Source organism: Mchenga conophoros, linkage group LG14 (assembly GCF_057382185.1).
Source record: "Mchenga conophoros isolate Kocher_MC1m ecotype Shallow Benthic linkage group LG14, M_conophoros_male_GT1.1, whole genome shotgun sequence".
In the NCBI taxonomy this organism is placed as follows: domain Eukaryota; kingdom Metazoa; phylum Chordata; class Actinopteri; order Cichliformes; family Cichlidae; genus Mchenga; species Mchenga conophoros.
Window position 1 is genome coordinate 30,346,188 of NC_140539.1, and position 22,312 is coordinate 30,368,499.

The 22,312-nt window shown below is 38.7% G+C and overlaps 1 protein-coding gene across 4 annotated transcripts in view; it reads left to right on the forward strand.

The window, feature by feature from the left end:
- robo1 (roundabout, axon guidance receptor, homolog 1 (Drosophila)) overlaps window positions 1-22,312 on the forward strand; it is a 222,750-nt gene that overhangs the window by 60,978 nt on the left and 139,460 nt on the right. For 3 of the 4 annotated variants that reach the window (XM_085243904.1, XM_085243902.1, XM_085243903.1), the window contains one exon: window positions 16,312-16,401. The exons of the other annotated variant lie outside the window; for it this stretch is intronic. In XM_085243904.1, coding sequence (XP_085100030.1) covers window positions 16,312-16,401 — 90 coding nt within the window. The remainder of the gene's footprint in view (window positions 1-16,311; window positions 16,402-22,312) is intronic. 4 annotated transcript variants of the gene reach the window in all.

The window sequence follows — 22,312 nt, forward strand, 5'->3', positions numbered from 1 at the left end:
GCTCTAGCCCCCTGTGTGAACCAAGCTGGTTAACCACTTAATTATCTATTTAACAGGATGTGTGGTTATTACAATAAAACATGACTCAAAACATAGCAATAAAGGGTTATAATGATGGACAATATGCTACATTTTTATATTTTTCTTGTTTTATTTGCATTCTAAGGACTACTTAAAGTGTTAATGTAGTTTTATCAATGCAATAGGACGTGATCAAATTTTATGTGTTTTTCTTTTAATGCATTTTCCTCATATTTTGCATTAACAGATGTCTAAAAGGTTTTTGTATTACAAATCAAAATGAACACAGATGTTCCTCTATGTCTGCTAGATATGTAAATACACAGCTGTTTGCCAGTGATAACACATCAGTTTTTTAGTGTTTATAGCTTGCTGCCAGTGAAAATGGTCAACAAATGAGCTAATGCTGGGGTTTATGTCTCCACAATAATATTCATCTGTATTCCATCCAAGCCCATGTGGTGATATAATCATTTAACCTTTCTGTTGTGGCAGGCTGTCACCTTAGAGTCTCCTTATCTTGTCACCTTATCCACTCTACAGAAAAAAATTGTTTAATCTCTAAAAACCACGAAAATGGGGAAATGTTACTCATAAAATGTTCATGGGTTTATCCGACTCATCTCCTGGATACTGAATGTGGCATGCAGACTGCTGCATGCAAGTTTCATTTAGCAGCACACAAAGCATAAAGAGATATGCATAAGTGAATTCTGACGATATAAGTAATAATGTCACTAGCTAATATTTGCTATCCGAGACTAAATCTCTGCTAAGAGTGTGCAGGCAGAGCTCCTCTCGCTGGAAGAGTAACGTGTACTTTTACAGCTAATGTCAGCACACAGTGGGTTTTTTGTATTTTCATGTCACACCCTCTCATGATCTTACACGTTGGCCAGTGCATGAACTCGAAGCAGAATCCATAAAACTGGTGTGCAGGTATGAGTGCATGCAGTTAATAAATAAAATATTACATTTTCTGTTTTTAGCATCAAGTTGTCTCCACACACCTCAGATGCACCATCTCTATGTGTAACTTTTAGTTTTTACAACATTCTGCTTGTCAAGAAGACAACTCAGGAGTGTGTTAGCTCTATTGTTCCAAGCAGATATGACATAATTATTTATAACTGATACAGTATATTTACAGTATTCATGGATAAACATGAGCTTTGGTGAACCCTTACATGAACAAGTCCACAAATGGACCACCAGCTTTATGCTGTTTGCTGAGGTTTCGGTTCTGCTTCTGTCACAGCCTCATCCTTGTGATTTATGAGGCAGATTATAGGATTTATGGCTGATTTACTCTGCTCTGGATGCTAACAGAATCCACAGAAATCTAGCTGGCTGCCTCTCAAAATTTGATCAAAGTGCCTTATTTATTTCAGATATACTAAATGTTTTCCATGCAAACGGTTTATAACCATTCCAGTTTATTCTGCAAAAAAAGTAAATAAACTGACTGATTTATCGCCATATTTTTCCATTACATGGTCGATTTGTGTGACAAAAAATACTACTGCCTGCAATATTGTCATGATAAATTATCTAGCTGTATGTAGTTTAAAGTATGTGGCCTATATAAGTCTCTGGTATAATTCTCTGGTTTCATTTGCCTGAACTTATGAAACCTCGTTGTGTGCAGCTTTACGCTACATTGTAAATATCAAATTTAGTTGTGGCTAGCATAAATGATTTTCTGTGGGAGTTTGTGGCTAGCATAAATGATTTTTTGTTGGAGCTGCATATGCAAAGATATAAACTGATACATCCAATAGATGGCAACAGCGACATGCTGGGCTGGTTTGAGTTTGAGGGAAATAATGAGTGATAAAGAGCAGTGGACTGTATCATGTGGTTTGGGTCAGAGGCCAGATGGAGTCCAGACAGTCTTAACCACAGACACACAGTCATCAGAAACAAAGCCCAAAGCAGTAGAAGCTTGTAAATATGTGGAACAATTATTGTAGATGTCTCACTGTGTGTAAGGAATAAAGTGAATCTCATGGTATGAGCACCAGATCCAAATCTTTTCTTTGCTGTAATATTAGAAACCTTCCTCAACCCTCATCACTTACTTTTTCCATATTTGGAACCAAATAAGAAACAACTCTTCATTATTCACACTCACACTCTAATTAATTCACTATTAGATGTGCTAATGAGTACCGGAGCCCAGATGTGTTCTCTCTTTTTTTTTTTCCCAGGTTTTTTGGTCATTCTATGCATTGCTTCCTCTAAGCTGTGCTCTTCATCACACCTTTCCCATTTCTCTCCCTGCCCAAGGCTCTAAGAGGTACAGACATTTTTTAATTAGATAACCGTGAGCTGGGAATCTCAATTACCGCACGCCATACACAAGGTCAGAAACAAAGCGATGGAAGGTCAGTTTATGGCACAGTGGGATGGCAAAAGGGAAGAGGGTGCAAATGGAATCTCAGTGTCACTGATATTGGATCATTTATCTTGTTACAGTTCCTAAAATGCAATGAACCTGATTCACTCAGTATTTGTAAAAACAGGATCTATAGCAAGACATGGCACACATGATAATCATGCGTGTGTTTTCTATGCCTGTTCAGTGGCTATTCTTTTGCTTTCCAAACAAGCCTGCACAATAAATAAATAAATAATTAAATAAATGTTTTCTTATTGTAGTAATCCAATCCTTGAATTTCTAATGCGTTCACAAAAACAGCTTCATGTGAGAAGAATTTAAACTTTTCAGCAGAGAGATGTCAAAAAAACAGGTGGATACTGTGATCAGACATGGCCCATAAATATGGGGCTCAGAGAAGCATGAGCCAGAGGGAAATCACAGGATTCTGAGAACATTCAGGGTCAAGGGTCATTAAGTACTGAGGCATGTCTTTAAAGGCTAAAATTCAAATGGTACCACTCCTTGATGTTTTATTCCTCCTTTTTTCACGCCACTTTCACTTTAGCCATTTTATAGGGAAATGTTTGCACACGCAGATGCTTTTCTTTTGTACATCTGGATGTGAGATATATAAAATGGGGGGGAAAGCACATGCTCTTACTTCACTTTCTTATTCTGTTTTAGTCTGGACACCCATATATCTTCCAGATATGTAACACATATTATAGTCTGAGTACATATACATCAAACCTTGAATAACCTCACCATACCTTGTATTTACCTTATTTATTTAGCCCTACTAACATTTCTACTACTTTTATCTCTACATTTTCTTTGTATATGACTGTATGTTTGTCTTTTTCATTGCACCTGAGGCATAGCCAATCTGCAAATTTATTGCACATTCTATAATGACAAAAAGCGCTTCTAATTCTATTTCTAATTCTAATTTTCTGAACACGTAACTGGTGCCAGTGTTTCGTCCTTTAAAAAGACACAAAATATTCACCTATCAGAACTTCAGCTTTCAGGACTTGCGCTCAGCAAAGTCACTGACATCACTTCTGACTAGCTCTTAAAGCAAGTCACATTATTATATGCCCAGCTGTATAGCTTTAAAAACTATGTTTCTGCTTTGATATACTGGTAGCTATAGCAGCTGGCTGCCAGCAAACACTATACTGGACCTCTCATGTTTGTGCCTTTTGCCATTTTTAATTAAATTATCTGAGAAATAACATGGTGGTGCACTCTGTCTTGTTAGTTTATTGGTCTGTGCAAATGAACAGATATGCATGTTGTGCATTGCACATTCATGGAGATAGCTTGCTAATCTTAGTTAGCATTCCAGCTGCTCAACCAATTATGGCAACTTCTGGCTGCAAAAAACTTACAAGTCATGGGTGACATCATAGTAGCCCAGTCTGCGGAAATTGTCAATCCAGTATTTATTAGAAGGGAAACATGGTTGTGTTTATGCTCTCACTATAGTACTACTAAGTCTGTGTTGCACAGTATATTGAGGTTGCGGTAAAAGTTAAAAAAATCACACTTTTCATGTCTTTGCCTTCTTGGTTTAACAGAAATTAATGTTGAGGTTTTGCAAGTCTATGCTATTGTTGAAGAGAAATACTGATGACTGCACATTCTTGCATGAACATTAAATATTCACGTTTGATAGAGCGAGTTCAATTTAAGGTACATTTGTCGACTCCATTAACTTTTCTGCTGATGAGACAGGTTTGCTTTGATTTTCTGAACTACATGCTGTAGGGCATTCAGACATAACTGTGCATATATAGGACAGGCAGTCTGTCTGCCAGACAGCAGCAAACCCACACCGTCCAACCACAGCAAAGACAGAGCAAGCTGTTTACCAGCCCAGATGAAAATCTGCTGAGGCTCTCATTCCCCTCACTTCACTGATGAAGTGGTAATTATAGAGGTCTCACACCTCCAGAGAGCGCACAATCTTAAGTCGCTGTGGTGTTATGCCTGTCTGTAACACATTTTGGTCACACTGTGAACCAGAGGCAACGTGGCTAGTGGAGGTTTGTGGCTGTTGCAGTGTTTTGTTACTGTTTCTGCTGATTCATGGTTTGCACAAATTTAACATAAATTTAAGTTCTTATCAAATGGAACAAAAAATATTTGAGTTGCAACTAATTGTTTTCACTCCATTTGAACGATTATATTTATTTTTTTATGCTTTTCCTATCTTTTTAAAGAACCATTGGAGCTGCCCTGTATAAACAAAAACATATTTTCCCCCACAGTTTTGTTGTTGTTTTTTTCTTTTGGAAAGCTCAATAACTAATCCACCTCTGCTGTCTGCATGTCCTCAATAGTGGCAAACACACATCGGTTTAAGCACAATCCAGCTGTGCCAGTGGTTGGGCGTCCATCGTGGGAGAGGGTCTATGTATCAGCATTCCACAGCATTCACACACCCCATTTACTCACAACAATCCCCTGCTCCATCTTACAGTATCAGCACTGTCATAATGGAAATCCATTCCTCAGACACTGGTTAACTTGTGAGCTCATGATTTGCATTTGTGTGGAGATATTCAAGCCATCTGTTTCCACAACCCAGGCATACAAGAGATTTTCTCTTGGTCCAGGTCCAGATCATCAAGTGGCATTAATAATAATGCCACTTGATGATCTGGACCTTTATATAGCGGTTTTCGAGACCCTCAAAGCGCTTTACAATTCCACTATTCATTCACTCTCACATTCACACACTGGTGGAGACAAGCTACAGTTGTAGATGAACTGCCAACTCTTGAGCTACGATGATCGTGGCTTACAAAGTGAATGCAGAATCCAAGGCTGATTAGTGGGTAGACTCCTGACGTTAAATTGCTCTTTACTGCCACCACACGGAGCATCTCTAATAAAACTGCATAAAAAATTAAAACGATTTTAATTCAAAGAGGTATTCTGGTTTTGTGCTTTTAACATTTTCAAATGATGTCACATTACTACATGAATGAAATATTGATGTCTTGCTGTAACATCTTTTTTAAGTGCAGCGTGAGCAATGGAACAGTAGGGAATCACCCACTACTTATGATTCAGTGAGAGGCCTATTGTGGCAGCGACACTAATCAGCACTAATGAAGACTGGCTGTGGAGTCTCACGTCATAAGACCTAAAATGAACCTGTCTAATTAATTTGCTAATTGGAAATCTGGAACAATACAAGGTTGGTGTTCTTATATTGAACTGTCTTGTTGTAACTTAATTTTGAGAAGACTGTAAGTAGAAAAAGCAGCTGGAATACAATTAATAACTGAGTTTGATTAATGTTATAGGTATTATATTTAGATGCTCACTTCATTTTGTACTAGATGCTGGAAGCAGCCTTACACATCATTCAGAAAACGGTGGGATAAAAGGGAATGAGCACAGAAATAGTCCCTAGCCACATAAAGGCGCTATTGGACATATTACCACCAGATGTCTGACACCATGTGATTTGTTTCACCCTCTGTAACCCCTTTGAATGTAACAAAAATGTTGTTGGTCTCTTGCACGTTTTATATTTCTTCAGATGTACTGCAATAAAGCATTAACTAAAAACATCACCCATTCCATTGTGTGCAGCCACCTTACGTTCTCATCTTTCATGGACAGTGTGCCAAGTTTCCTTGGATAGAAATTCACCCTTTTTTTTAAAGTACTCAACACAAGCAGATGGTAATGCAATACCCTGCCTGTAACACATCACTCCATAATCTAGCTGCAATCCAGAAATTCACCTGTCACTAATAAATTTTGCTGATTTCATTTGGTGAAGGGGTGACAGAAGGGAGAGCTGTTATGCCTTTACAGGAGGACTGGAGGGTTGCACTTTGTCCTTTTGTTGCATTTCCTGCCTTTCTTGGATTTACGATGTGCTTCTCACAGCCTCCGGCCCTCCGGTGCTTCGGCTCTCCCATGTGTCATGTGACACCTCTGCTTTACAGCTAGCAAAAATCATCAGAGGCCATGCCTGGGAAGCTGCTTGTGGGCTTTTTTAACACTGCCAAAGCTAATAATAATATTAAGTTATTTATTATATGTATAACTTTTAAAGTTTTAGCTTTTAAAGTAAGGGTCTAAGGAAAACATTGTATATGCCCATGCAAATTATTATTATCTGCCTAATACAGTGACTGAATAAGAGGTTAAATAATGAATTTGCTCTTGGTATATATTGGAATGTGATAGGAAAAAAGTCTTCATATGGTCCTATATGAGGCCAGTCAGCTACTATTTTCCATATCAGGTATAAGGTTGGATATCACAGATCGTCCCTTTTTGTATGTGGCTCCTATTCTACACACAAATACAGTTTTTCTTAGACAGCTGAGAATCATATTAAAGGAGATATAAAGTGGGAGGTTAGTAGATACATTTAAGGTTGTAAATCTTTAAGAAAAGATTTTGGACTGAAATGACTTATGGAAACTGGTGAATGAAATATTGTGATTTGTTTTATGGCCTATAATTATGTCGTCATCTAAACACCCCGTGGCAGAGGCAGAATTTCAGGTGGAAACAAGCTTTGATTTAATGAGATGAGAGTTAGATGAATTGCATAGAAGAATATTGTTTCAAGGGTATGTTTGAGGTCATATTGTCAAAAGCCATATGTTGCTCAATTTTAGTGTATTTCTTACGTTGGTAAAGTGACTGGGTTGATATCTTCCTTAAACCTGCTGGACATTAAAAAAACATAAATACACTATACTGCTTTAAAACTGCTTTTGTGAACATACAATGAATGGCTTAAGCTGTCAGAGAAAGCAGATGTTGAGGTCTCACATTGTAAAACTTGATCCAGTCTTCATCCTTAAGAATTTTGCTTAAAAACTGCCTCAGGTGAGACACTACATTTGCTTTCTTTTCTTTCTTTTTTTCTTACTGTCTTTGTTGTCTTTAGAAAGGCTTTCTTTTAACAAGAGCACAAATGGGTTTAATCTGAGCTGGCCTACCAACAGCATCCACATTCTTGTCCACTGAGTTAGTTGAAGTTTGAAACAGTGATTTTGGTTTGTTATACTAAAAATGGCATCACAGATGTGCAAGACTGTATGACAAACTTGAGACGTGCCTGTGTGTGATATAGACCAAAATCACAGCCGTGCCGCAGGTTTCCTGACATTTGATCCGTGCTGGCAGCTGTAAACTACACTGTAACTTAAACATCAGAAAAAGAGGTGGGTTTTTCAAGTTGACCTGTAGATTTAAACAATCCTTACAGTCCCCTTGTGGTCTTACCAACTTGATCTGGCTGTCTACTGAGATTGTTAGTTTTATGAGTGCTGAGAAACTGGCTGCATGCCTGCAACATTCTTACCGCACATCGTCTCAAGTCCTCATTTTCATCTCTTCTAATCAGAAAGTGGCATACTCAGAGCATGAGTTGGTTTATCTGCCCTCTCTCATTGGACTGTGAATGGTTAGTGTGTGCTCCAGTAAATTAGCATACACATGTTTCTCCCTGACAAGCACCAGTCCGTGGTGGAATGAGAGTGTTTGTGTAGGCAGAAAGAGAGGGAGATAGGCTGGGAAAGAGAGATAGCGCTCGCTGTTTGTTCAGTTTGCTTGACTTCAGATCAGATCGTGACTGAACTGTGACATGGGCAAATGAACAGAATCATTACAAAATTGCTATGTGCAAAATACCTGTATCTCAGAGTAAAGGCCAGTAAGTGTTGTCTTATACATCAAACTAAAGCTGAAGCATGGAAACTCAGGTTTGTAAAACTGCAAACTAATTATTTGTATAAATAATAAAATGTGATACAATGTAATGATCCCATATTTGATGTTTTGATACTGATAATTGAGTGTACTGACACCACTACCTTATGGAAATGTTTTATCGCATGTTTTATGTTTTCTAACAGGATTGCTTAGAGCAACTTTGTACTTGTTGGCATTGCATCTGTCCTCTAAGAGAGGAACTGGACCAAAACTATGGCAGCAAAATGCTCCCCCAGTCCTTCTAAAAGCTTCTGGGCTAACCTTCTGCATCGTTATTTCTGGTTAAACAAGGCCCCACCTAAATAAATGGGGAGAGATCTGTAACTTTAATTTCAATGGTATATAAAATCTTAATCTAAATATCGTACATTGACAGAATCATTCCCTTGAGTCATTACAGTAAATCTCTTTCCTTCTGTCTGTGTGCTTGTTCCTTTGTCTGCCAACTCCTTCTACATGATCAAAAGTTGAGCAACAAAAGCGAGCACACAGGTACATCTTAGGCTCCAGAGTTTTCTTATCTATATCAGATATTACGACATTGTTGTGTTGCCTGGCAACCACCTACAAATAGACTAAAATTCCTCATATTTTAGCATTTGTACCTATAGACATTTTTCATATCACCACAATTAACTTCTACTTTAAAAACAAAACTTGAATATTATGATTTATATTATTAAGCCATCACATTGCTTGGCAACCACCTAATAACTACTACAATTATATTTCTATAATAGAGCAGGGCATGGGCATTGACCAGTGTATATGATAAATATAGAAATTAGATTGAAGAAAAACATCCCTCAAAAGTTTGTTGTTGTTTGCCGCAAAATATGGTTTGCTTACTTCTGCTACATATGCAAATTTACAACATCATTTACAGTTCACTCCAGAGTGTCACCATAATTAGTGACTCTGGCTCATCTCACCAGAACATAATATGCAAGGAAAAATGAAAAGCACACTTATAAGCGTACATCTCTAATAAGGAAATATCCTTGCTACCATAAGTCAGAAGCTGCCGTGAACAGCAACTGTGTAACAACATGTTTGGCTTTATATGTTTCCTGATCCCACAGTTACTAAACAGATGATTAGCTCTTTAGTTGACAGGGAAGGACAACAACCAGCTTTGGTTATGGAGTCCTTCTATTTCCTTAAATTCTTTAAGTGCCAGATCTTTCCTTCATAATGCGGTTTCTTCCGTAGTACAACAGAGAGACTAGTTTATTATGGGTCAAGGCTTTTTCCTTTAATTTGTCATGTTGTCTTTATGTATGCACACATCCTTTAACAGCTGGTCTTTTTTTCTAAGTAGAGGTCAGGGGGGAAAAGGTATTATGTGAAGGAATAATTGCATGTCATTGAAGCAGTTCAGCAAACACTGCCAAACCAAGATGCATTTCATATTTGCTCATTTGTTTTGACCACAACACAGCTTGAGAGAAGAAAGAGATTAAGAGGTGTGCCTAGTGTGAACTGAAAGCCGGGTGTCATAACATCAAAGACTGACAAGGTTTTACATCAGCTGTGGATCTTTTCCCCTCTCATGAGCTTTAATTAAAAAGTCGCAGAATTCCCCTTGGCTTACGTTAATGCCACAAACAACCTCGAGGCGTTTACCAGGAAACTTTGCTGGGCATTGAGGGCACAGGTGAACTGGAAATGATAAACAACTATCAAGTCTTTACATCTCTGTCCTGCATAATTTGCATGAGAAGAGTTCGAGTTTAAATACACCAACAAGTTTTGGGGTCACATGTCAAGAATTTTGGTCAGTAACCACCAAATCTCATTTAAGCATAAAAACCCAAGAAATTTTCCTTGTCCCTGGAAAGTCAGACTTCGACGATGGAGCAGCTCCAGAAAATGTTACTGGGAGGAATGACGGATTAGAGGCTTGCTTTTTGGTCTCTTGGTTTGGGAAAGAATTGTTCACATTAACATATTGATGGAATTTTCAGAGATTATTAAAAAACACATGTGAACTGAGTTAGAGGGTGTTTTTTCCCTGTGTGTGTTCATGCATGTGTGTTTGTATGTTTAGAGCACACTGCCTGATTAAGTGAATCAATGAGCAGGACAATATGCCATCATTGTATTTTGTCAGTAATTTGCCGCTGCTTTGAAGTGAGGTCTAATTTATTTGCTCTGCTGCCCTCTAAACTCATTTTCTATCATCACGAGCCTCCAGTTTCTCTTATAGATTACTTTTCCCCCTACCATCCTCTGTCTTATATAGACCAAGAAAGAGAATCTGAACACTAGTATTAGCTGTCATTACTCACACAAACCACCCCCACATACAAAGAAATCTTATGGTATTTGAGTGAAGTGCAGGGTAGAGCAGCTGCATGAAGCAGATTTTATACCGGGAAGTCAGAGAAGGTCACTAGTCTGTCGGCAGTGATGGTGCGGATGTTGACAAGCTGCTTCTGAGTCATGACCATGAGCTGTTCACCTTGGCTACAGAACTTTAAATTCTAGAAAGATCATATTTTTCTCACCTATGAGAAGTCTCTCCCTCTCTATCATTCTCTTTTCTCCATCCTCCAATTTGTCTCTCTCTGAGCAGAAAAAGTGTTCCAGTGTCACAGAAATGGACATCTGGGCTTTTGGCAGCTTGGAGTATGCTTGCCTCAGCTCCACTGGGATGTCAAAGCAAGTTCAGACTCCTTGCAGGCTTTGAACTTATTTGACATCAGTGTGGTTAAACAAATCTGAGAGGCAACATTTTAAGTGAGCATGATAATATGTATTTTACATAACGTAAAGGTATGGGAATAAGATGTCCATAAAAAAGTGTTTTGCAAAAGTTAGCTTTTCAGGGATAAAGGTGCCCTGAAAGCAGCTATGAGAGCTTCAGCGTGAGCTGCTCGCTCAGTGGGATTCTACTTGGCACTCACCGATTGCAGCTCAGCAGAGTGACCATGCAATATTTAGCACCCTTCAAGCCAATCAGCACTCTTTGTCCTGGATCTGTCTCACTGTTTTTCTTTCTGTGGTTGGTTGCCGATGCCCTCCGAGCAAATCTATCAGTGAGCAAATTGGCACATATTTCTTCCTTGACGTTTGCGCTTCTATTTAATAACAATCAACCAATCATGTATTCAGAGGTGAGTCACATTCCAACTTTGAGGTGTGTGGCAGTTTTGTAACCAACGAAACCATGAGGGGGGAAAGGATACAGTTCGCACAACCGCAGTGAAATTGTCAATAGCAAAATCCTGTTTGCAGGCATTCATGCACAAACTAACATGTCTGATCAGAACACTTTGTCGTTATACTCGTTTTATTTTCTCCAGCTGGTGCAATGAACCTGTGGCTGTTAAGGACATCAGAGGGTTTGGTGGAAAAGCTGCAAAGTCATTCAGTCAGCCTTTCCCCGCAGTTCACTCATGGGAACTAATACAGGCCTGATTATTGTAGTTTGTCATTGTCAATATCATGGCTTGATTCTTAAATATCTGTTGAGAACATAATAGTTGTGTGGGAAATTAAATAGAGTCTTAAACATACTCAAGCGCTCCCCCTGTTCTTACAGAAACTATTGAAAAACACATAAAATATCTTTTTCAGTTTCTAAGTCATGTTTGTTCTTTCTAATGGGGCAGTTTTAGCTGGTTAAATATACTTTAATCCTTCACAGATCAGGTTATAGACAACTAATATGCACAGGGCTTGGCAGAGCAACATAAAATACAAACAGTAACAGCTTGTGGATTGTATATATTGGTTTCCTCTCATTTATCATGAATTAAACTGCTCTGGTATAATAATTAGTTCATGCTTGGAGCTAAAGGTATTATCAGCTAGCTATTAATGTACTTTACCGTGTTTGCAGGGGTATGGTTTCATACATGAACGTTAAGAGCCAGCCTTTCGGCACAGCTGAAGTGTGCATGTGTGAGTGTGAGCCATTTGCTCCACTTTCTCACGACAGCTGCTGCACAACTTAATGATTTGTGACATGGTATTTTATGCTGTCAACGCACCGTTTTAATCTTGTCTTTAAACAATAGTTTACCAGTTTTGAAAATAAAATGTGAAATGTGGTCTATATGGTATGTAGCTACAGCTGGCTAGCTTAGATTAGTGTGAAGGGTGATACCCAGCTTGGCTTTGTGTTAAAGCTATAAAATCTGCCTACCAGCATCTCTAAAGTCACAAATGAGTATATATTATATATATTATATTATATCAGTAGTTTAATCTGTACAAAAACTGAAATGTAAAAATGAAAAATAGGGATTTTATTGGCAATTGTGTTGGATTATTTATTTGCCATGAGTGTGGACTCCAAGGAAAAAAAAACTGTGAGCAGCAGTAGGCAGATTTTCTTAGTGTTTGTACTAAACTAAGTCTGCTGACCCCAACTATAAGATAATGTGAGTAGTATTGATCATCTCTAATCTTCAAGGGGAAAGAAACTATGCATTTTTTTTAATTAAAGTCAAACTTCTCATTTAAACAGGTCCTAATATGCTCATTTTGACGATCATGGTTTTATTCTCAGACTCTACTAAAACAGATTTCCATGATTCACAGTTAAAAAAAAAAAACTTATTTACTATATACTGGGGATTGTGTGGCCATTCAGTTCATCCACTGTCTGGCACAAGTTGATTTTTTTTATTCTTTAAGCTCACCCTCCACCATTCTTCTTTACACTGTATGTGACAAAACTGCCTCTCCACTTTGACTTTGTACTGCTCTCCAGCTTTCTGTCCTTAATGCGTACGTATGTATTATCTCAAGGCCTAATTAAAACTCCATTAGTCATGCAGAAAACAAAGAAAGAGTAATCAAAATGGAAATGAATGTAATGGTGCTGTGGAAACAGATGAAGCAGACAGAGTAGATTCTGCTGAAAAGGGCTCTTTTGAAGGAGCTTTTTGTACTTTCTTTCTTTACCGTTTTGTTATAGTGAAGGCCATTGAATTCAGCTCCTCAACGACAAAAAAATGACGTTTTAAGATGATGTCATGCGTTTGACTATCAGCAGCAAAGATTTTATTTAAATTTGCAGCTTTGAGAATGACTGCTACAAATGAAAGCAGTGGGAATCTTGTTGACTGTGCTTAATAATTAGCATTCTTGTTGGCTGTTCATACTTTTCCCCTCTGTCATCAGACAAAAAAAGTAAACAGATGTTAGTGGAGAACATTCTCAAAGAAACCAATTTAATAAGTGAAATGGCTTGAGGTCCCTTACAGAAATATGCTGCTTCTCTGATCAGCCTGTGTGAAGGAACATGTCCTACAGCAAATAATCAGTCAGTCCTCTTAACAAGCTCCACAGTCAGACTCCCCAAACTAATCATTTTAAGCCCATCCATCACTTTTGCAGACTGCCAGGGTGCCAGTGACAAGATAACAATGAGACAACAGCAAGTCTCTCAGCTTCTTCATTCACATTTATTACAAGCTCCCAGCGTTTGTCACTTAGCAATAACTGCATAAGTCAGACTGGACAGCAGCTGAAGTGCTGATTGACTTCGCGTTGTTGCCAAGATACTAACAGTTCCTAACCTGTGGACATGAAGAAACAGCTGTGGTGGAGAAAAAGCAACGTGCTGTTCTGTTTGACTCCGAGGCCAGGGCTTATAACCAGGGGCCCGTGAGTAACAAGGGAGTGGTTTAAGAGACAGAATGTATGCTTTTGTATCTTTAAATAAGTAGTTAGTTCACTCCACATGGACCATGTTAATTAGTTAGCAGGGGATCTGATGTTGTGTGCTGTGTTTGGGCTAAAAGGAAAGGGAGATCCAGACTGTGGGTCTGGATATCTGTCTTGATGCCCCAGGGGGATCTGTGTACACCACCTGTTAATGAACTCTGAAGTGGTCTCTAATAGGACCTCCGCTTATGGACCACCCAGGAAATACAGCATAAAGATGTAAAGGGCAGATACTGCAGACAAGACTCGAAGCTAGTGGAGATGGAGAAACACAAAGTCTAAGACTATCTGATCTTATGCTTTTTTTTTTTATATAATAACATGCTTCTGCTGATATGTCTTTGACACAATTATCTTAACTCAAAGGTTAGCTCAATGGTTGTCAGTCATATCAAACTGTTTTCACCAGCAGAAATAGATGGTAAAGGCCATTTTCACAACTGAGCAAAGATCATCTGCTGATTAAAAACTGTAAGATGATGTTGAAAGCTCTGAAATAAACTAGTAAGTCATAATCATCCAAAAAGTAAACAAATTCAGGATATTATTTTATTTAAAATTGGCAGATTGATATTTTTCCTTATGCTTGTAAGGAAGATGTTCAATTAAAGCTAAGTAAAGCTGAAAATACTTTCCACAATATTTGTTAGTGTTATTTGCTATTAATGGACCTTTGGACTCAGTTTATAAACTTAACAACATTTTTTTAAATTTCATCCTTTTCCACTAGAATGAGAAAAAAGCCTTTAAGTCGGTGTATTTGATTTAGTTTATATATGCCTGGTTGTGGAATTATGTATACTATTTTTTTTCTTTTATTTTTTTGCAAAAACACACATTTATATTTTTGTCCTTGCTTTCAGGCTATAATTGCTGCCAGTGTCAAGCTACATTTTTTTCCAGTAGCAGATGTTTGTGTTTAATCTGTCTGTTGTGAACAAATTAAAAACAATCTCTGACTGCCGGTGTCACGCTATAATTGTCAGACAGTGCATCAGACCTGCTGTTGATGTCTGTGTTTCTTCATGCCATGCACATTTTCATCTCATTCGTTACATGTGTCATCACACTTCATTCGCATGCACGATACTGAGTAACCTACATGGTTATTAATGTGTGACTCAGTGGCTCTGCTCTCCTGTTGTGTCAGTCGGATCCTGTTGCTTAGACAAACACACAGGCAGAAAAGTGCCAGATAATACGTTCGGGCCAGCATGAAGCCCTTTTACTGCCACGCTAATTGCATCACTGCGAGCACAGCAGGGGTGCGTAATCGCTGCATTTTGAATGTCTTCTTTGTGGTTACCATCATTAATGTGTCCAGTGCTGTTGTTAAATGTGATTTCAGGTCATTGCTGTGTATGAAAAGTTTGCATAAATTTGGACTGTCAATTTTCTAATGGTGGGAGTGGCAGACGATATTGTAGGTCACCTTCTTCTTCTCACTCTAATGGCTTAAAGTACTCTCCAATGAACAATTCCGTCTGCCCGTCTGCTATTTATCTGAAGTGATGCCAGATCTCATTGAGGAAACAGATACTTCCGACAGACTGCCACTCACTTAGCTAAAGGGGTTAGATGATTAAGATTCAGTTTACCCCCACCACCACCCACCCCAACTGCCCAGCCCACATTAACCCCCTGTCAGTGGTACACAAAAAGAATGGGCATGGCTGAGCCTGATTTATTTCACACAGAGTCATCATAAGGGCACAGCGGGCCTCTCGGCTCCTCGATAAGCCAGATACACCAGGGCCCCGTTGGCCTTTCTTTTTACTCTCTTCCCCGTGCTGTCCCGCCCTCATGCAGTCTGTCACACATACTCAATCTGTCAATCCAAAAAGAGAGACAGGCACAAAGACGGGCACAAATCAAAAGAAACTGATTAGCGATTAATGGTGCATCATTGTATTTGCATCAGGACTGCGTGCACGGTGTATGTGTGTGCATATAGAGTGATGTTGTCAGTCATGCAGAGTGTGCCCTGGCCCTCCCTCTTCTGTCCACCACATGTGCTCCTATAGGGGTGCAGCCACTTATGGCTATTGATATTGTAGGGATGACTCTGTTGTGCGCACACATGCTCACATTCAATCCCAACACAGGGTAGCAGAACAGCCTCCTGCTGAGCCCAAAGAAAAGCTGAAGATTGCATCAACCGATCATTCTGATGGATCTGTTCTCACCTACCGGCTGATTGAAACTTCAAAAGTTTTTGGTTGCTTTGTTTTAGGCACATAAAAAGGAATTTAAACAAGTGTTTGGATTATTTGATGTTTGCGTGATGTGGGTGTTTGGACTCCTCTGCAAGAGACAGCGTTTACAGGGATGGAGCCTGGCACTTCTGAGCATATTTACAGTCTGCCTGTGTCAGGGAGGCAGAGGGCTGGAGGTCTGGACCGTGGGTGTGGAAAGTGGGCAGAATGCATCTAGTTTCTCAGTCCCTTTGGTGTTATTGTTGACAGAGATGGGAGTCGCTCAAGATGGTGCCAGCGAAGGGGCAACACCAGCTCCTACCACTGAGCATGAGGATGACAACTCTTTGGGCTACACAGGTACTGCTTCTGCTTTTAACTTAAAAGTCCACTCACATATGTTCTGTGTTTATTGGTTACACAACACTACTCTTGGCTGTTTTTAGTGGAAATATGTCTCAGTGCTCACCTTAAATTGTTGCCAATCAGTTTTGAAGCCACTGAGTCCTCTGTGCAAACTTTTAGTAAAGTAAGACCGGCCTTGTGTCCAGCAGTAAACTTTAGAACAAACAAAACAGGAACTCTATGTCAACCAAGGTACCTGCCCAGAGAGCAGTACACATTCATTTTTGATTTTTGTTTGTTTATGTTGTAAATGTTTTTTAAGGTTAATCGTGCATGATAGATGTTTACTTTGATTACATAAACATGCAAGAGGATAATAATAGATAAGAGGCATTGATTTGTAAATAACTGAACATAAATCAAGGTTATAGATCAGAGGTCAAATGTGATATGATATTTGGATGCAAACTAAAGTGTGGTATTTAGAACCCCCGTATATTAGTATCATTTCCTAAATGTTGCCAACACAAACAAAGGCAGCAGAATTTTAAGTATAATTTTAAAGATAAATTGCATTTTGTGAATGTTTGACCTTATTTTACTCTAAAGAAGAGGTCAGAAGTCCAAAGGAATATGATACTTATCATGTTGACAGACAGAATGACATGCATGTCAGTGGTACCAAAAACATAACTTTCTTGGGGGATGTGAAAAAAATCGAAATATTTTCCAGGTTCACTTTTCGAGAGAATTTTCAAGTTCAATTTTCATCTTTTTTTTTTTTTATTGATCTGCAATGAACAAGCAAACATTAGGCCTCTCTTCTGCAAAACAGGTTATACTTAGACTTGGAATTCAATTTAAAATCAGAAAAAGTGAGCTGACTGTCACAGCAAGGCACACCAGCCAATTATACTGTACCTAATCCTTTACTAAGATTGGCAGTCAAAAGGATTTCAGAATGCTTTCAGAACAGCCAGTTGTTTATATTTTTCAATCAGAAAGTATTTTCACAGAATAAATAAGCACTTAGTTTAGACACCATGTTCCATATGTGTTTCAGTGGAAGCCGCTTCTGAAAGAGGAGAATTGTGGGAAAATGAGGCACCAAACTGAATAGCATTTGTAGTTGGATGTCTTCAATAAATGAGTGCTCTGTAGGGAAATGAGAAGCCAGAAGCAGCTTCTGAGCCCAAGAGACTAACAGACACACATACGCACAAACTCAAAAAGGAAACAAGTCTGGAAAAAATTATTGATGATGCATGTGTTTTGTTTGAGTTTTGGGCTCTTTTCCCAGAGTGCGGGTGAATAGTGTTCCCCCTGTGTTGTTGTAGCAAGAAGGCCTACCTCACTAGGTGATTTACCGGACCTCACACATCTTCAGGAAATATTGTGAAGAAAAGGGAAATCCAAATTGACTGCCAAAATCTTTATGTGGTCCATCACAATGTGTTGTAGCCTGGTAGCTTGTTTTTATACTTGGACTTCTAAAAGATAACCAGCAAAACTATAACATAACCATCAGAAACACCATAGTGTGGCCTTCATCAGTAATGCCAAGGGAAAAGGTCTGAGACATTACAGATATCTCCTAGAAAATGGCAGCTAATGACCTAGCTAACAGGCCTTGAAGACTTTGAATGCAGGTTTAAAGAGGAAAATCATGTTGTGTCTGCTTCACTGCATTTGTGTTCATCTTTAGAATGATAAATCTACCTTTTGGACAGTGCCAAGAGTTCATCTTTAATCTGGCCATTTAATCCCATCTGTGCATGAAAATGAAGGAAATCGATCTGGCCCAGTCAGTGAATTGGAAATGAGACTAATGTGCCCTAATACCTCATTCTGCCCCTGATAGAACAAAGTGGGCTGCTGCCAAAGACTCCATTTACAAGGAGCGTGACTCTCTGGATGAAACGTGAGGATAATCTTGACAGCTGCCAGTCTGAGCTAAAAAAAAAAAAAAAAAAAAAAAAAAAGACTGCTCCATTAATTGTTAAGGTGAAGAACCTTTTAGGTGCCTGGGTTTGTTTAATTATGAGTGTTTTTCATTCGATCTCTGTGACCTTCATCCAGAAACAAAGTTCATTGATTTCTGTGTAAGTTTCACTGATTAACTAATCACACTCTATGCACGCGATTCAAGGATCCTATGTCCTTGTCATCCATGTCCTTTTATAACATGTCTGAAATCACTACCAATATCATCATTACTTTAACCTGACCTTCTTTAGTTTAGGTGAAACTAAAAACAACTGCCACATGTCCAGGCACTGACTCAGTAATGTTTTATATTATGGTCACCCGGGACTAATACAGCCTACTGTGAATTTTATAAGGAAACACAAGCTGACCTGAAGTTTGTAACACATTAAAAATGTTTTTTATTGGTCCCTTATGATATTGACTCTCAGCCAGCTCTAAATTGTTTCCCGATATCAAAGAGCTTTGCACAGAACTTCACATTCATAATAAATGAGACTGACCTGTGTGAAAGCAGTGGATTAGAAAGGCACGCTAAAACTCCTGCACTTACACTTTGCTAGCCAGTGCTTGGCAGGCCTACACACACAGAGGAGACAGGTCTTTGGTTCTTCTGCCTCAACATGAAAGGCTGAGCATTACTTCAGAGAGCACATCAGCACTCATATCCTCCCTCTCCGCTGACAGCTACCATTGCGTTTGTCACAGATCACAAAGGACGGCAACTTCAGAGAGCTGCTCTATTTGTAAGGTTATGGAAATAGAAATAGGGAGGAAGAGAGGGAACTGAAGGTTGCAACGCTGTCATCACTGATTGGCTTCAGAATAGAGGGGTCCAGGCATGTCAAAATGCAGCATTTTATCTTCTCTCAAAGCAGTCACCCCTCAATGTCTCCAAGAAACCATTCACGACACTGATGGATGTGCAGACAGGTGATGGGAGAACAAAGCCGTGTCTAGCCGAGAGCTGCGGAGGCATCAAGGTTAATATTGCTGAAGATGTGATCAAATAGAAATTATCCATCAGGGCGTTCACATAGTGCAATGCAGGCTGTTAGTCCACATTTCTGTAGTGAAATGAAAAAAGGTGTAGTGCGAGTGATAAAGATGATGACTTACACCATGTAAGATATTCATTCTCTAGGCTGTTGCTCCTTTTTGTCTTTACAGTCACTTCTACTGACTTACTCATATGCATACTTCTATCTCTAAATTGTATTTAAGCAATAAGCACTGGTTGTCACATTGTAGTATATACTGTAGTCGAGTCATTTCTGATGATGTCTCACACTCTAAAATACTGTATTTGTCAAACAGCAGTCACCTGATGTCTACCTAAGAATAAACAGTATTCTACCGAAACATCCACCAGACTGATGCATATACCAAGTGCAGCATGAATGTAGAAAAACATTTAGTGTGTACCCTATTCATGTTGAACCATGCTGGTACTTTCAAAAGAATATAGACAACACTGAGCTGAGCCTAGCTTCTTGCCTATACTGTAGTAAAAGCATACATTGTGTGACACAGTTCTGTCAGGTGTCATTTTGTCACATGGCACATTTTTATTTTACAATGACGATAAAAGCAAACACAAATTTAATTTTTTGGAGGGAGAAGGTATTTTTTTATATTCATGCTAATGTTGCAGTAGTTATTGTATGTTCAAATCCAGCATATTTAACTAAATAAAGTCTCAATATCTAATCAGTTACACTCAGTTTTACCAAGTATTGATTTTGGTCCATAAACTAATAATAAAATCATTTTAAACCATGATCTATCAAACTGCACAATCAAACAAATTTAGCAGAAAAGGAATTTTAAAAATCAGCTGCTGCTACCAAACTGTACAAAAAGCAATTTAACCTCTAGGAAAAGAAATAATACCTCTATTTAACTGGAGTGGATGGAGTTAATGCTTACTCGATGTCTTTATGATCTTGGCGCTTGTTTTCACCTTATTGATGTGGAGCTGAAGTGGACTGTGCCTGGATACATGGCACAGACAGCGTTATCATGATAGAGATGGAGAACTCTATTCCCTGTTCATCCTTTCTTTTCATTACTGGGCTCTTGCGCTGGCCTTGAGTCCCCACCCTGAAAACCAATTTCCTTGACAGCATCACCTTCACATATATTACCCAAGAGTCCCCACAGCATCATCGTGTCACATCTCCATGACACTCATTTATGTTCATCAGACGTAGTGCCCTGATAATCATGATACAGGAAGCAAAGAGAATTGTACACATTCAGCTTGCTGCACTCACACACATTATCCCCAGTATGGCAACAGCACTCATTTCATAACAGTGCAACAATAGAGAGATATCCCTTGCCACGCCTGGAGGAGCGATTCACTTGAGATATAATTAGTTATAACCAAGCACTAATGCCCTATATACAGCTTCCCCGTAGTCTCTTTGCTGCTGGAGGTTTTTTTGTTCCCCATCCAATCTCTTTTCATCTCCCTGATCTGCACAGCTTAGCTTAGCCCTGTCCAAAAAAATAGGTCTATTAGCCATTCTTGTCAGGATAGCAAGTGTAGTAATGTGGTCAAGAGGCACTGGAGTGGCAGTAAGATTGGAGATGGGAGTTAGCATGAGTGCAAAGGGGTCAAAACACAAAGACTATGAGGTGAGAATTAAATTAGAATATTCAGATTCACGTTTCTAGTGTCCTCATGATAATTGAGAAGAAAATTGGATGGGGTTTTGCTAAGTGCTAATAATCTTCTGCTCTTGTCCTGTCAAATATGCTTTGTTTCCAAATGAAAGGATAATAAATGTTTTGGAGGTATTTTAGAGTGTAAATGGGTCAAAATTTTCCATTCCTAAATGGTAGTGGTCGAACTGGTTTGGTTTGTCCAGCCATACATAAGTTGGTGGTTCACAAAGTTTCTATAACAGGGACCTCAAATGAAAGCTCAGAAAGGCAAACCTGTCACATGTCAGGGTGAGGATCCTGAAATAAAATAATTTCAGGAAGAAATCTTTACCTCATTTTATTGACCTGTTTGGATCTCTTTGCTCAACACACAGAGAGGCTACTATAATTCTGGTACAACAATGCAGTAACAGTGTTGTGCGCACAAGTCCCCAAACAATTTTCCTTTACAAAAGAGGCAGCTGTGAGCAGAATAGCTTTTTGCAAAATCAGAATTTAATCTGTTCAGCACAGCAACATTTGGTACAGATATGTGGAGTTAGTTAGTTATGTGATGAAATTCGGTGGATTTACAATCAAAACATTGACTTGAGAGCAGAGGTACAACACACTACACTCAATTTCTTGTTCCAAGTGAAACTCATTTGTTTTCAAAAAAGTAACCTCTGTTAAAGACTGTTAAAGACAAAGTAGGACTGGTCAAACTAGACTCATCATTAAGCTGAGTTTGACAAAACATTAACTGGAGCTGAAGGTAGTTTGTTGTCAGTTCATTATGTACTTGAAGCATTACATAGCACTACAATCTATTCACAAGCTTTTTGAAAGGGAGAGAGCATTTGAGTTTAGTTATTTATCCACAAATGCACATTAATTACCTATCCTCAATCAGCCTGGCACAAAGGCAGGATTGATCAGGATCTAAGAGCAAGGGTAATTTTTTCACTTAAGCTACAGTTCAATAAAGCCCTGATCCATTTACTAAAGTGTACTAAAATGTCTAAGTGTCCCATAACTACATCTAGGATTCCAAAACAACCACCAAAGTATAAAAACCCTGATGCATAAGCAGCACAAGGGGGACCAAAGAAATTTTGCCTTTGGTTTTAATCTTGTGACTCATCAGTGGCTCTTTTGAACTTGTTGTATGCCTCCCAGATTTATTGTTTGTAATGACCCATCCAAAGCACTGGTGTTTATTATTCCTGGCAAAACTCTGTAGTTTATATGTTCACTTCCAGAGTTGCCTTTGCCCTCAGATCAATTA